General features: G+C 44.1%; 1 protein-coding gene across 1 annotated transcript in view; it reads right to left on the bottom strand.

Annotated features, from left to right (window-relative positions):
• The window catches only part of LOC126198757 (myrosinase 1-like), a 125,245-nt gene that overhangs the window by 94,083 nt on the left and 16,178 nt on the right, over positions 1 to 14,984 (bottom strand). The window contains exons 2-3 of the mRNA XM_049935313.1: positions 13,147 to 13,280; positions 5,608 to 5,742 (exon numbers count right to left, since the gene is read on the bottom strand). Of these exons, the coding sequence (XP_049791270.1) occupies positions 5,608 to 5,742; positions 13,147 to 13,280 (269 nt within the window). The remainder of the gene's footprint in view (positions 1 to 5,607; positions 5,743 to 13,146; positions 13,281 to 14,984) is intronic.

The following is a 14,984-nucleotide window of genomic DNA, read 5'->3' as shown; positions in this document are numbered from 1 at the left end:
AGGGCGCCTCCTCCCTCTTCTAAGAAATTCGGACTCCGCTCTGAGCAAGCGGCAGAGGTTGACTGTGTCGAGGAGTCGTGTTCCAGCCCTTGGTCAGTAAGCGCGTGTGTTCCTAATGAACACGAATTTAGATTAACTCGCGATGTGTTTGAGTTAGATCACTAAGCTCGGAAGCATCAACATTTTCCTGTTCCCCCGTAAATTCTTTGCATAATTTTCTGCTTGTTGCGTGTGGAAATCACTTAGTTTTGAGCCCTTCCGATCTCTGTGCTTGTGACTTGTCCACCGTTCAGTTTTTGTACACGTGGACACATTGGGTACCTAAGCTATGTGATGCCTCTCATGCTTATTTTTGACCAGTTTTGTCTCTAGTGATTTTCGCCCCTGTGAGTAATTTTTTCTGAGGCACAGCCTTGTTGCTTCGTGCGAAATCTTGAGACCACGTTGCACGTGGATAATTCGTTAGTATAGTGGAGTTAACTGATAAATATTCGTGTTCGCGTTAATAGTAATAACTTTGCTTTCAAATGATCCTAGAATCGCGTGCAGAGTTTACGCTCAAGTTACGCAAAATCTGTAGCGAGCCCGCTTTGTTCTTTTAACAGCCATGTAGCGAATACTCCTATCGATATAATCTGCCACTGCTGAGGAATGTGTCATGCCAATTAGATCAGATTAAATTCTGAGAGAACAGAGCGAATTCCAGTAACTAATTATTCTTCTCTTTTGAATTCAAAAGTAAAATAATTTGTGTAGTAAATTTATGTTTATCTATAAAATCTCCTTTTTTAATGATCGTCCCACCCGCTCCCCCCCCCCCCCCCCCACCCACCCACCAACCTCAAGCGATAGTTAACGCATGTGAATTTGCATAGCACTTGATAAGAATTTCAAATTATTAGTAAAGAAAACAATAAAAACTGAATAATGCCGTTGTACGGCTGGTCGGACCTTTGGTTGGCATTGCGTATAGCCTGATGAATTAGGTTCAGAATAGGGCTTCTTTTCTTCTCCGATCCAGTACGATCATTGTACATGCGGCAGATATAAATAAATTACTTGTTACTCTTCCTCACAGAAAATTAACATGCCTCATTAGCTGGCACTAAACCAAAATCCACTGGATGTGGTAAACGAAAGTGCGTTATTAGGAGTCTTATAATGAGACAGATTAATTATAGTTGTCTGAGGCAGGTATTCTATCCTTTACCTAAAAGTCCATATCCCTTTTTGGTTAAGCAACACCACCCAATGAATTTAGCGTATGCTAGAAATCCCATAATGCTACTTGTCACTAAGAGACACATCCTTTAACGTCAGTGCGGCATTGGTCAGATTCTTGGCAACATTTCACATCGGCTGGACGCGACATTGTGTTTCATTCGTATGCCCCAAGAATTTAATGGTGAATCTATATGCAGTTTATTTCGATTTTCCCACAAGAATTATACTACTAACTTTGGAGCACATTTCCAGTTACCGCGCAATTTTACTCGCTCACTGTGATGCACCTTTCATCCGTTTAACACAGAACTGTGTCTGCGAGAAACCCGGAACATCTACTATCTTCTGAGAATGCACCACTCTTGTTGTGCAACGGTCTTAGCGCGGGGCGACATGTGTCTGAAGTCCATTCGTTCACCTAAATGAGGCAACAAGTACCATTACCGCCACTGTCAGATCAACTCACGCGCAGTGGCTGCCTACATCCAACATTCCTTCTATATATCTCAGAAGAAAAGTTGCTGAGGTGCAATTTGTTAAAAAGACATAGTCCCACAAGAACTCAGTCCCAACTGATGCTTTCCAGTACTCCGAAATAGCGATGCTCAACAGGCCTCAACTGAGGCGATGTGCATCATGGAGAAGTTTTAGTGTTGAAATTTCGAGAGTGCATGTATCAAGAAACGCGTAGCAAATACTCTCATGCACAATTGATACATACACTACTGGCCATTAAAATTGCTACACCACGAAGATGACGTGCTACAGACGCGAAATTTAACCGACAGGAAGAAGATGCTGTGATATGCAAATGATCAGCTTTTCAGAGCATTCACACAGGGTTGGTGCCGGTGGCGACACCCACAACGTGCTGACATGGAAATTTCCAACCGATTTCACATACACAAACAGCAGTTGACCGGCGTTGCCTGGTGAAACGTTGTTGTGATGCCTCGTGTAGGGAGGGGAAATGCGTACCATCACGTTTTCGACATTGATAAATGTCGGATTGTAGCCTATCGCGAATGCGGTTTATCGTATCGCGACATTGCTGCTCGCGTTGGTCGTGATCCAATTACTGTTAGCGGAATATGGAATCGGTTGGTTCAGGAGGGTAATACGAAACGCCGTGCTGGATCCCAACGGCCTCGTATCACTAGCAGTCGAGATGACAGGCATCTTATCCGCATGGCTGTAACGGATCGTGCAGCCACGTCTCGATCCCTGAGTCAACAGATGGGGACGTTTGCAAGACAACAACCATCTGCACGAACAGTTCGATGACGTTTGCAGCAGCAAGGACTATCAGCTCGTAGACCATGGTTGCGGTTACCCTTGACGCTGCATCACAGACAGGAGCGCCTGCGATGGTGTACTCAACGACGAACCTGGGTGCACGAACGGCAAAACGTCATTTTTTCGGATGTATCCAGGTTGTGTTTACAGCATCATGATGGTCGCATCCGTGTTTGGCGACATCGCGGTGAACGCACATTGGAAGCGTGTATTCGTCATCGCCATACTAGCGTATCACCCGGCGTGATGGTATGGGGTGCCATTGGCTACACGTCTCGGTCACCTCTTGTTCACAAAAAAAAAAAAAAAAAATGGCTCTGAGCACTATGGGACTCAACTGCTGAGGTCATTAGTCCCCTAGAACTTAGAACTAGTTAAACCTAACTAACCTAAGGACATCACAAACATCCATGCCCGAGGCAGGATTCGAACCTGCGACCGTTGCGGTCTTGCGGTTCCAGACTGCAGCGCCTTTAACCGCACGGCCACTTCGGCCGGCCCTCTTGTTCACATTGACGGCACTTTGAACAGCGGACGTTACATTTCAGATGTGTTACGACCTGTGGCTCTACCCTTCATTCGATCGCTGCGAAACCTACATTTCGGCAGGATAATGCACGACCGCATGTTTCAGGTCCTGTATGGGCCTTTCTGGATACAGAAAATATTCGCCTGTTGCCCTGGCCAGCACATTCTCCAGATCTCTCACCAATTGAAAACGTCTGGTTTCATGGTGGCCGAGCAACTGGCTCGTCACAATACGCAAGTCACTACACTTGATGAACTGTGGTATCGTGTTGAAGCTGCATGGGCAGTTGTACCAGTACACGCCATCCAAGCTCTGTTTCACTGAATTCCCAGGTGTATCAAGGCCGTTATTACTGCCAGAGGTGGTTGTTCTGGGTACTGATTTCTCAGGATCTATGCACCCAAATTGTGTGAAAATATAATCACATGTCAGTTCTAATATAATGTATTTGTCCAATGAATACCCGTTTATCATCTGCATTTCTTCTTGGTGTAGCAATATTAATGGCCAGCAGTGTAGCTCCCAACGCCGTTTCCCCTTCCAGAAGCAGTCTTGGTACGCCTCTTGGTGAAACGCACAAAGCGCCGTCTGCGATTTTTTTTTCCTCGACTATCACTGCAAATCATCGCCCTTTCTACGGGTCTTTCATCTTTGGAAATAAAAAACAAATTCCATAGGAGCCAGGTCTGGAGAATACAGAGGATGGGGCAGCATTGTGATGATCTGGATGAATGTGTGGGTGCGTTATCGTGATGCAAGAGGCATGAATTGTCTCGCCACATTTCAGGCCGTTTCTTTCTCACATTTCCTCGCAGGCGTCGCAACACGTCTCGATAGTAGCATCGATTCACAATTTGTGCCTGTGGCACGAATTCTTGATGAACAAAGAAAACTATCAGCATAGCTTTGACATTTGACCTGACCTGAGGAGCTTTTTTTGACCTTTGAGAATCTTTCCCAACCAATTGCGAAGATTGAACCATGGTCCCAACATCATAACCGTAGATCCACGTCTCATCGCTAGTAATGATTCTCTTAAGGAACATCTCGTTCTCATCTGCGCGTTCCAAAAGTACTTCACAGATTGCAAGGCGAAGGTCTTTCCCGTCTTGACTCCTGAGCCGTAGGATGAACTTGGCGGCAACACGATGCATTCCGAGACACTGTGTCAGGATTTCATGACATGATCCAGCTGAAATGCTGCATTATTCTACAATCTCTCGGACAGTTAGTCTTCGATTGGCACCCACAATTTCGGTGACTTTCCTCACATGAGCGTCATCGTCCAATGCCGATGGTCACGAGCACATTTCAATCGTAGCTGCCGATGTCTTGGTGTTAATACTGGCAAGTGCAAGGGTAGTCAGCTGCGGAGGCCCAACGTTAGGTGTGTTCGGTACACTGTGTATCCGTCCCGAGCCTCCGGCCACCACAATTTGCCCTCTGTCATAAGCAGATAGATCGCGCGCCTTTCCCATACCACACAAGGACAGCACGCTCGCTGATACTACACAGACCGTGCATGTGTCTCACTAGCACTTATTCCTCGCCAGGTGAAGCTGCTAGCGCCTGGACAGGTTTACCCCTACAGTGCGTCGGTGCTCATAACGTTCTGGATGATCATTGTACTTTAATATTGAAATGTTGTTAGCAAACAGTTAAGTTGTATTTATGGCTTATTGGTCTATGATTAGAATGCTAGTACACAATCTGAATTTGCAATTGCAATAAACAAGGTCTGATGCAGTGGGGGGGGGGGGGAGGCGGGGGGAGGGAATGAAGAGATGGAAAGTAGGGTGGGAGGAAATGGACATAGAAAAAGAGAAGGAGGAAATGGACAGAGAGAGGGGGAGGAGATGATGGACTGAGGGAGGAGGAGACAGAGTGGATCAGGAGGATATTGAGAGAGAGAGAAGGAGAGAGAGAGAGAGAGAGAGAGAGTGAGAGAGAGGGAGAGAGAGGGAGGGAGAGAGGAGGGTGGAGAAGAAGATGGACAGAAAGAGGGTTGGGAGACGGTGATCAGAGAGAGACTGAAGAAGGAGGAGATGGATAAAGAAAGGCGTAGGGGGAGATCGACCGGGACAGGGAACAGAAGGATGTTAGGACGAATATCCAGTTCCTATACACATTAGAAAAGTGAGCCTTCTCTTTTCTTTCTTTTCTATTTAGGCAGACTGGGCCACAGCAAAGCGTGGCAAGGTATAGCTAGTATTAAACATATTTTAAATCAAAATAAGTCCTTATAATTAATATATTTGTTTACACCTTGTTTATCTTACAATGAAAACTGTCATTTTTTTCTTGCTTTCTCTTTAGCTATCCGATCATACTCCAAGTTCCCCTACTCTTATTTATTTCCGCAAATTTCTTTCAACTACAGCGGTTCCTTACTCTCTCTTTCACACGAACTTGTTTTTCGTCTAAAATGTAATACAGTCAAGTAACTTGCTACACTGCTTATGCACTTATGTGAAACTGCAAGTAATAAGCACATCCAAATAGTCATGGGACAGCGAATCATCGAAGAGAAAACAATGACTCAGATGAATGGTACTCACCACTGGCTGTATCCCAGCTGCTAACAAACCGTCTATTAGTCTGTTGTAGTAGCTGATGCCGTCCGGATTGATCTGATCAGTGTGGCCCTCGGGAAGGATTCTGCTCCATGCGAAGGAGAATCGGTAGAAGTCGACCTAAATGAAAAGAATAAGGCAAATATAAAGTCTTTGTTTGTAATTTTGATTTCATTTGTTATCCCATGTCGTATCATACAACTCTGCACATTATCCCCTCTTCCATCCCCCACTCCCCCACCACCAATCAGGTGATAAAAATCGAGTTCCTTGGTTTTATTATCCTACTTTATTGATACAATATTGTGCTCTGATCTTCATAAATTAGTGCTACATTTTTCAGTGGTAGAGATCGCTTAATAGCATTATCACGGTCAAATTTAACCTACGAGGAGTTGAACTGTGTTGGCCGAATATTGGGCAACACATTCCATGTTAATGTTGTGGTCTTCAGCCTGATGACCGGCTTGATGCAGTTCTCCATGCTACTCTATCCCGTGCAAGCCTCGTCATCTCTAAAAAAACTGCTGAATCCACTTATTTTTCTCATCTCTTGGTTACCCTCTACGAATTTTACCCTCCCCCGCCGCACTTCCCTCCAGTACTAAATTTGTGATCCCTTGATGTCTCAGAATGTGTCCCTTCAACCGATCCCTTCTTCTAGTCAGGTTGTGCCACAAATTTCTTTTCTCATCAGTCTTATTCAGTATTACTTCAGCGATCACACAGACGTTAAGTCGAGATGTACGGGGTGGCCCATTAAACGATTCTGCGCAAATATCTCTGAAACAGCAAAAGATATTGAAAATCGACTTTCACGAGTATGAATGTGAAGCAAGGGCTAATGAAAGTAAATACTATGAGACAGTCTAAAACGAAACAAATATGATTCTCAAGGCAAGGTTTAAAACAAAAAACGGACACTCCCTATTATTTCATACACAATCAGTAACATGAAAAATCAGAAAGATAATGGGGTGGGTGCATCGTAGTACGTCAATTACATCCCGAGAAACTGCACAGTAGAGTTGACGTTTGAAATAAACGAATCGCGCCGCTATTCCACAACATGAGATGCAAACGTGAACCACAGGTTGCTCTTAATCGCTATATGATTGATGCACTGTGACGCAACAATCGCTGTATTTAATGCTGTTTACACTGTTATCAAGTCGATTTGGAAGAACACAAATGTACAACCATACACAATTAAAAATAGGGAAAGCGTTCGCTCGTTCATATTTACTGATCTTTACTGTAGCGCTAGAATCGACATAACGGTAACAAAAAACCGAATATCATCGGCCATGGTAAACATAATTAATGGCTGGCCAAGGATCTAACAGAGGGGTAAATGGCACTTCTGCGTAGTTGTGTGACTGGAAATCTATAATGTTTCCAGACCACTTAATAACAATGAAAATGGCAATAACTACAGCGTTTCTTGCATCGTAGTGAGTCAATCACATCGCGATTACGAGTAACGTGGGTTTCACATTTGCATCTCGGAGTGTGCAATAGCAGCACGTTTCGTTTATTTCAAGCGTCTACTTCACTTTGTAATTTCTCAGGATGCAAGCGATATATTGCGATGCAACCACCACCATTCTTTTTGTGTTTTCTTCATGTTAATGACTGCGCGAGAAATATTACAGGGTGTCCATTTGAAAACACATAAGTTTGATATTTACTTACGTTTTAGAATGTCTTATAGTATTTACTTTCTTGAGCCCCTGCCCTACCTACATACCCGTGAAAGTGTTTTTTTTTTTTTAAGTATCTATTGTTGTTACACAGATATTTGCGCTGGAACGATTAAGTGGACCACCCTGTATACATAGCCTCCCATTAATTTCGAAGAATTAAACACGGGATGTCTGCGGAGAAAGGACTGACACTGGTAAGATGAAATCATGTTTGTCCCCACACGATCAACGAGTATTGCTGATGACAGTAGTTACGGTACTCAGGGGGCCGTAGTGCATAATCGAAATATTGAGGTCATGTAATAAAATATATGACAATGGTGAATGGCTCAGGACTTTCTGACAACAGTAATGATTCCATTACCGAAAGAACAAGGAACCAAGAAATGCAGTGAGCACAGGACAATCAGCCTCATTTCACATGCACCCAAAGTGATGTTAAGAATAATTAACAAGAGATTTGAAAAAGTAATGGAAGAGAATCTTGGCGAGGAGCAGTTTTGCTTTAGATGGAATACGGGCACCAGAGATGCAATAGGGCTCCTACGAATCTTAGGAGAAAGGTTTACTGAAAAAGTAAGAGACCTATATATGTGCTTCATCGATCTAGAAAAGGCATTTGACATTTTGGTTTGGGACAACCTGGCGACTATAATGAGGGAAAAGAGAGTGGACTGGAAAACCAGAAGACTTGTAAACTCATTATATCTTAATCAAAAAGCCTCAGTTAAAGTGAGAGGACAAAGTACAAACTGGATTTGACTAAGAAAAGGAGTAAGACAAGGATGCTGTCTATCACCGATCCTTTTCAACCTCTACTTGCTAATATGATGGACCAATGCTCATTATATGACAAAGGAGTAGAAATTGGAGGAAGAAGAGTAGGGAGTTTGAGGTTTGCTGATGACATGGTCCTTCTAGCCACAGGGGAAAAAGAATTGCAGGATTCGGTGGACACCATTGAAGGTAACGGAAAAATTATGGAACAGGTGCAAAATTTTAAGTATCTTGGAAGCAGAATAGACACCGGCTGGAAATGCGCCACAGAAATTAAAACAAGGATAGAAATGGCAAAAGAGGCATTTTATAAGAAAAGGGGAATTTTCTGCAGTGGTCTGGACAGATAACTCAGGAAGAGACTCATAAAATGTCTTATGGAGTGTTCTTCTCTAAGGCGCTGAAACATGGACTTTGGGGAAGAAAGACAGTGAAAGGATGGAGGCTTTTGAGATGTGAACATGGCGGAGGATGGAAAGAATAAGTTGGATGGACAGAGTAAAATATGAAGAGGTACTGAGAAGAGTGGGAGAGAAAAGACAGTTACTAGATGTAATAAAAAGAAGAAAAAGAAATTGGATTGGGCATATATTAAGAAAGAATGACGGACTGATAAAAACAGTTTTAGAAGGTTGTGTAGAAGGTAAAAGGAAGCGAGGAAGGAAGAGATTTGATACTGGATGACGTGATTGACGGCACAACATACAGCAGCCGTAAGAAGGAACCAATGGATGGCAGAAAATGGAGAGGCAAATATAGCAGAAAGCTGATGGTGATGATGAATTGTATCGAACCGATAGGGGGCTGGGGGGGGGGGGGGGACAATACAACAAGTCTACTGCCTCTTTTACAGGCCTCGCTTAGCGATCAAGTAAGATTACAAGACATAGCAAGGCATACATACACCAATTTTTTCCTCACTCTCAACACGAATGGGAAAGAACAGTGGCTGGCTGAGTTTGACATAAAGGACACATCAGCTTACGCTGTACAGACAATGCCGTACGATACTTAGATTTCTTTAACTTTGAATCATATGCATTACAAATTTGTGTTTCACTTCCGATCCCTATTTACCCTCCCTTATATATTACATGTATACGCAGATGCAAAAAAGTGTAGGCGTCCATCTCACGATCACCCACTTGTCCGTACTGTGTTCTGTGCCATGACTTCTTTCAACTGAAGTGTCCGCTGTGTGAAGCCTTGAAGCTATGTTTGGTGCTACTGGAGAAGAATGGGCTATGCAGCCCCACTCCACACTTGACGTACAAAACCATGTCTAAAGGCACATATGTTCTATTTGTACTATTACACGGGCACTGTTCACGAAACTGTTCACCAGAAACTAACAAAATCAAAAATCTCAGAAGTCAGTTATTGTGGTTTGCGTACTGTAAGACCTTCGGTACACACACCAGCAGATTATTTGACTTGTTGCTCTAACGAAGTAGGCGAGTCTCAGCAATATGTCTCGTGGTCTTATTGTGGCGTGTTTATCTTCTGCCGTTAGGTCAGACGATAGAAATGCCACTTGCGTGCTTAGAGTAGCAGATTGACGATGACCAACTTTAGATTAATTTTCACTCACATTTATTAAAATAATAACAATCACAAACCTTAGTTAACTTGATTCTGGATGTTATTTACAATTGACAATCTGAAGTTTCTTTGGTCTTGGTACGTTAATCTTATTCTCACATATCTCTGATACTTGACAAAGTGTCTATACATTTACCTTCACGGCTATGTACAGAAATATGATAATCTTATTAGGCGCAGACTGAACTTGACTACAGGCTAATGCAGACTAATGCAGACTGACTAATCGGAGGTATGTACACTCGTTATAATACCTCGAGCGTTCATGTATCACTGCGCGAGTGTGATCCGCGAGGAGAAAAGGTTCTACGTTAGCAGCAGTCTCATTGTCTGCGAGGCATATTAATACGCGGATCGGCGGAAGCAGATTTTGGTCCGTCTCTAAGACAGCGCCATCTCGTAGTGCGGAGACGGACGGACGAGCGCTGCGCCTGAGCTGTTGTGTTTAGCGGGGCGCGCTCTATTGGGAAAGTTGTGTGCGCGCTGACTACACGGAACTATGTACACAGCAGTTATAATAGACCTTCTTTGCCAATATGTGACCATTGGGTTAGTACAGCTGTAAATAAAAGTAAATAAAGTAACTGATATGCGGAAAAGTGCTCTTCGCGTTCGTAATTTAATTCTGTAAACGTTTAAGATTTACTTCTGCTGGCGCAGCGCTCGTCCGTCTCCACTCTACGAGATGGCGCTGTCTCAGAGACGGACCAAATTCTGCTTCCGCCGATCCGCGTATTAATATGTAACACAGCCAATGAGACTGCTGCTAACATAGAACCTTTTCTCCTCGCGGATCACACTCGCGCAGTGATACCTGAACGCTCGAGGTATTACAACGAGTGTACAGACCTCCGATTAGTCAGTCTGCATTAGTCTGTAGTCAAGTTTCAGTCTGCGCCTAATAAGATTATCATATTCCTGTACGTAGCAATGAAGATAAATGAATAGACAATTTTGTCAAGTACCAGAGATATGTGAGAATAAGATTAATGTACCAAGACCAAAGGAACTTCCGACTGTCAATTGTAAATAGCATCCAGAACCAAGTTAAGTAGTTTTTAGGCTTGTTATTATTTTAATAAATGTGTGTGAAAATTAATCAAGTTCTGTTTAAAGTTGGTCATCGCCAATCTGCTACTCTAAGCGTGCAAGTGGCATTTCCATCGTCTGACCTAACGGCAGAAGATAAACACGCCACGATAAGACCACGAGACATATTGCTGACACTCGCCTACTTCGTTAGAGCGACACGTCAAATAATCTGATGGTGTGTGTACCGAAGGTCTAACAGTACGCACACCACACCATGCAAGCGCAACATAATACCCACAGTATAATAGTGCACCCAACAGCCTGCGTCTGTGGGGCGTTGCACGTTTAGAGCCGCCGTTCATGTCGATGACGGTGTTTTGTGTAGACGACCATCGGTCTAGTGTAGCAAACATGTGATTCACCCGAAGAGCCGACACGCTTCCATTCATCGACGGTCGAATCCGGATGGGTCTGTACCCACTGCAATCGTAATTGACGATGTCGTTGGGTCAACATGTGAACACGCAGGGGTGGTCTGCTGCGGAGCTCCATGTTCAACAATGTACGATGACCGGTTTGCTCCGAAACACTTGTGCGTGCACCAGAATCGTGCTCTTTAGGCAGAGATGCCACAGATCACCAGATCACCATCCATCCTACTTAACAAAGCAGACCAGCCTCCGAACCCCACGTTCTGTGAAGAGTCATGGACTTGTCCAACCATTTAGCGCCTAGTGGTAGTTTCACTGTCTTTCTACATCTTTCCATAGAAGCTCACAACAGTAGCTCGTCAACATTCGACCAGCTTCGCCGTTTTCATGATACTCGCTCACAAGCTCTTCGTAAAATATTTTGCCCTTTGTAAAAGTCGCTTATCTCAATGGATTTCCCCACTGCGGCCCATATCTTCGCTAGTGTGATCCCCCTATCGTGTCTGCTCCGCTTACATGCTTCTATTACCGCGTCACGTGCCCGAAACGCCACCAGGTGACATCCAACGTCGCGGTGGGCGGTGGTCATAATGTTTTGCCTCATCAGTGTATGTGGTGTCTGTTTCTTTCGAACATGTCCGTAAGCACAGACACCATGTATGATTCAGCGGTCGTGTATATTCAAGACGCAAGAGAACTTCAGCACATATACATGACACAACAGAGAATCAGGCATCAACCACAATCGGGCATTCAAATAAATAAATTAAATAGCGACAAGTGAATATTTATGCCCGGCCGTGACTCGAACCCGGATTTCTCGATTTACGCGCCAGATCATCTTATTCGTTTCTGCTATCCGAACACGCTTACTGGCCGACCCAAATTATCAACTTATCGCAAATTACGAAGTAGCTCCCTGTTCATTCACCTCACTTGCTCGCAGCGTTTCCTGTATTTCCGCAAGAGGTACGGACAAGTTTAAAGAAAATCTTCGTTGGTGCGACTAACAGCAGTGGCTACTCATTGTCCTGGTTGCGACTGTTCGTGCTGTTAAAATACCCGATAAGTGTAAAGAAAGCTAATCTGTAAATAAAACACATATGCGGAAGGAGCATCATTCACTCTTTGGTGTGGTACGCTTATGGTGTGGTAACTAGCTGGTCCTAAAATCTGAAATCTTTGAAGATGGTATGCGTGTAGATTGTACTCCCACGGTACTCTCCAAACAGAACAGGGACATTTTCCGATACCACAGGCTGTAGGACATCTACTGCTTGAAAGTTCATTGCAAAATCTGGTGTTCTCAGGTCACGCTATCACCACCACCATGCTGATGACGTAGACTCCGTTTATCGAAGCGTCTGTGAATTGCAGCGAAAGTACTGTGGTTTGATGTCTTCTGCTAGGGAACCGGTTTCCGTATAGCTGCTCCTCCGTTTCTCTTCTCCTCGCCGTAACACATAATTTTGTCACTGATCTCATCAAAGACGTACTCTATGTTTCATTGAATACTAACAGCAAGAAAACCTGAATTCAGGACTAGTAAGACGAACAGCACTGAAGATACAGTCTTACAATGAATACTGCTTTCGTAAGATGCACACCACTGTAGACACATTATTGTTACAGCATATGCTAAATTCAGCAACACAACACAAGCTGCGTGACAGGACTGGTACCACTCCACATAATAACAACCTCACTAGGAGCTGCGTAGCAGGTCGCTAGTAGCGAGTGTGTGTAATGACCATGCACATAGCTCACAAACGGAGGAGCAACAAAAAAAACAAAATTAACAAAAATGATCGTATTTGTCCGATCTACCATCCATAAATGTTTATCGATATCTTGAAAAATCCTGCACAGTTCACTGCGAGGTGAATAAAAGAATGTATTTCACTTCCTCATCCCAGTTACGGCTAAGAAGGAGAATCAGGTCTTTTCTCCGACTACATGCAGTGATTGTAACTCACCCCAAGGTCCTGGAGCATTTCGAGGTCGACATCCAGCTTATGGTAGGAGTCGCAGGCGACGTCTCCATTTGAGCCGTCTGCGATCCAGTCCGGGTGTTCGTGTGTAAAGTCATCCCATATACTCTCCCGCTTGCCTGAAAGTAATAACATGCCTTAGCGAAACAGACGCCTTTCACTCCGTGAGATGTGCACCTTACACTATGACACAACAATTCGCATAGGCTCTGATGTCTGAAAATACCTTTCGGAAGAAAAGACGTCCAAAAATATGTGTAGTTCATAAGATGCTGTTGAACTGTAGCCAAGAAAGATGTTCCTGTCAGCACTACAGGGTGTTACAAAGAGGTACGGCCAAACTTTCAGGAAAGAATCCTCACGCACAAATAAAGAAAAGATGTTATGTGGACATGTGTCCGGAAACGCTTAATTTCCGTGTTAGAGCTCATTTTAGTTTCGTCAGTACGTACTGTACTTCCTCTATTCACCGCCAGTTGGCCCAATTGGAGGAAGGTAATGTTGACTTCGGTGCTTGTGTTGACATGCGACTCATTGCTCTACAGTACTAGCATCAAGCACATCAGTACGTAGCATCAACAGGTTAGTGTTCATTACGAACGTCGTAATGTTTACAAATGCGGAGTTGGCAGATGCCCATTTGATGTATGGATTAGCACGGGGCAATAGCCGTGGCGCGGTACGTTTGTACCTAGACAGATTTCCAGAACGAAGGTGTCCCGACAAGAAGACGTTCGAAGCAATTGTTCGGCGTCTTAGGGAGCACGGAACATTCCAGCCTATGACTCGCGGCTGGGAAAGACCTAGAACGACGAGGACACCTGCAATGGACGAGGCAATTCTTCGTGCAGTTGACGATAACCCTAATGTCAGCATCAGAGAAGTTGCTGCTGTACAAGGTAACGTTGACCACGTCACTGTATGGAGAGTGCTACGGGAGAACCAGTTGTTTCCGTACCATGTACAGCGTGTGCAGGCACTATCAGCAGCTGATTGGCCTCCACGGGAACACTTCTGCGAATGGTTCATCCAACAATGTCTCAATCCTCCTTTCAGTGCAAATGTTCTCTTTACGGGTGAGGCTTCATTCCAACGTGATCAAATTGTAAATTTTCACAATCAACATGTGTGGGCTGACGAGACTCTGCACGCAATTGTGCAATCACGTCATCAATACAGATTTTCTGTGAACGTGTGGGCAGGCATTGTTGGTGATGTCTTGATTGGGCCCCATGTTCCTCCACCTACGCTCAATGGAGCACGTTATCATGATTTCATACGGGATACTCTACCTGTGCTGCTAGAACATGTGCCTTTACAAGTACGACACAACATGTGGTTCATGCACGATGGAGCTCCTGCACATTTCAGTCGAAGTGTTCGTACGCTTCTCAACAACAGATTCGGTGACCGATGGATTGGTAGAAGCGGACCAATTCCATGGCCTCCACGCTCTCCTGACCTCAACCCTCTTGACTTTCATTTGTGGGGGCATTTGAAAGCTCTTGTCTACGAAACCCCGGTACCAAATGTAGAGACTCTTCGTGCTCGTATTGTGGACGGCTGTAATACAATACGCCATTCTCCAGGGTTGCATTAGCGCATCAGGGATTCCATGCGACGGAGGGTGGATGCATGTATCCTCGCTAACGGAGGACATTTTGAACATTTCCTGTAACAAAGTGTTTGAAGTCACACTGGTACGTTCTGTTGCTGTGTGTTTCCATTGCATGATTAATGTGATTTGAAGAGAAGTATTAAAATGAGCTCTAACATGGAAAGTAAGCGTTTCCGGACACATATCCACATAACATATTTTCTTT

This window comes from Schistocerca nitens, chromosome 8 (genome assembly GCF_023898315.1).
Source record: "Schistocerca nitens isolate TAMUIC-IGC-003100 chromosome 8, iqSchNite1.1, whole genome shotgun sequence".
Classification (NCBI taxonomy): domain Eukaryota; kingdom Metazoa; phylum Arthropoda; class Insecta; order Orthoptera; family Acrididae; genus Schistocerca; species Schistocerca nitens.
Note: the sequence above shows the minus strand (reverse complement) of the source record. Positions and strands in the feature narration are given on the sequence as shown.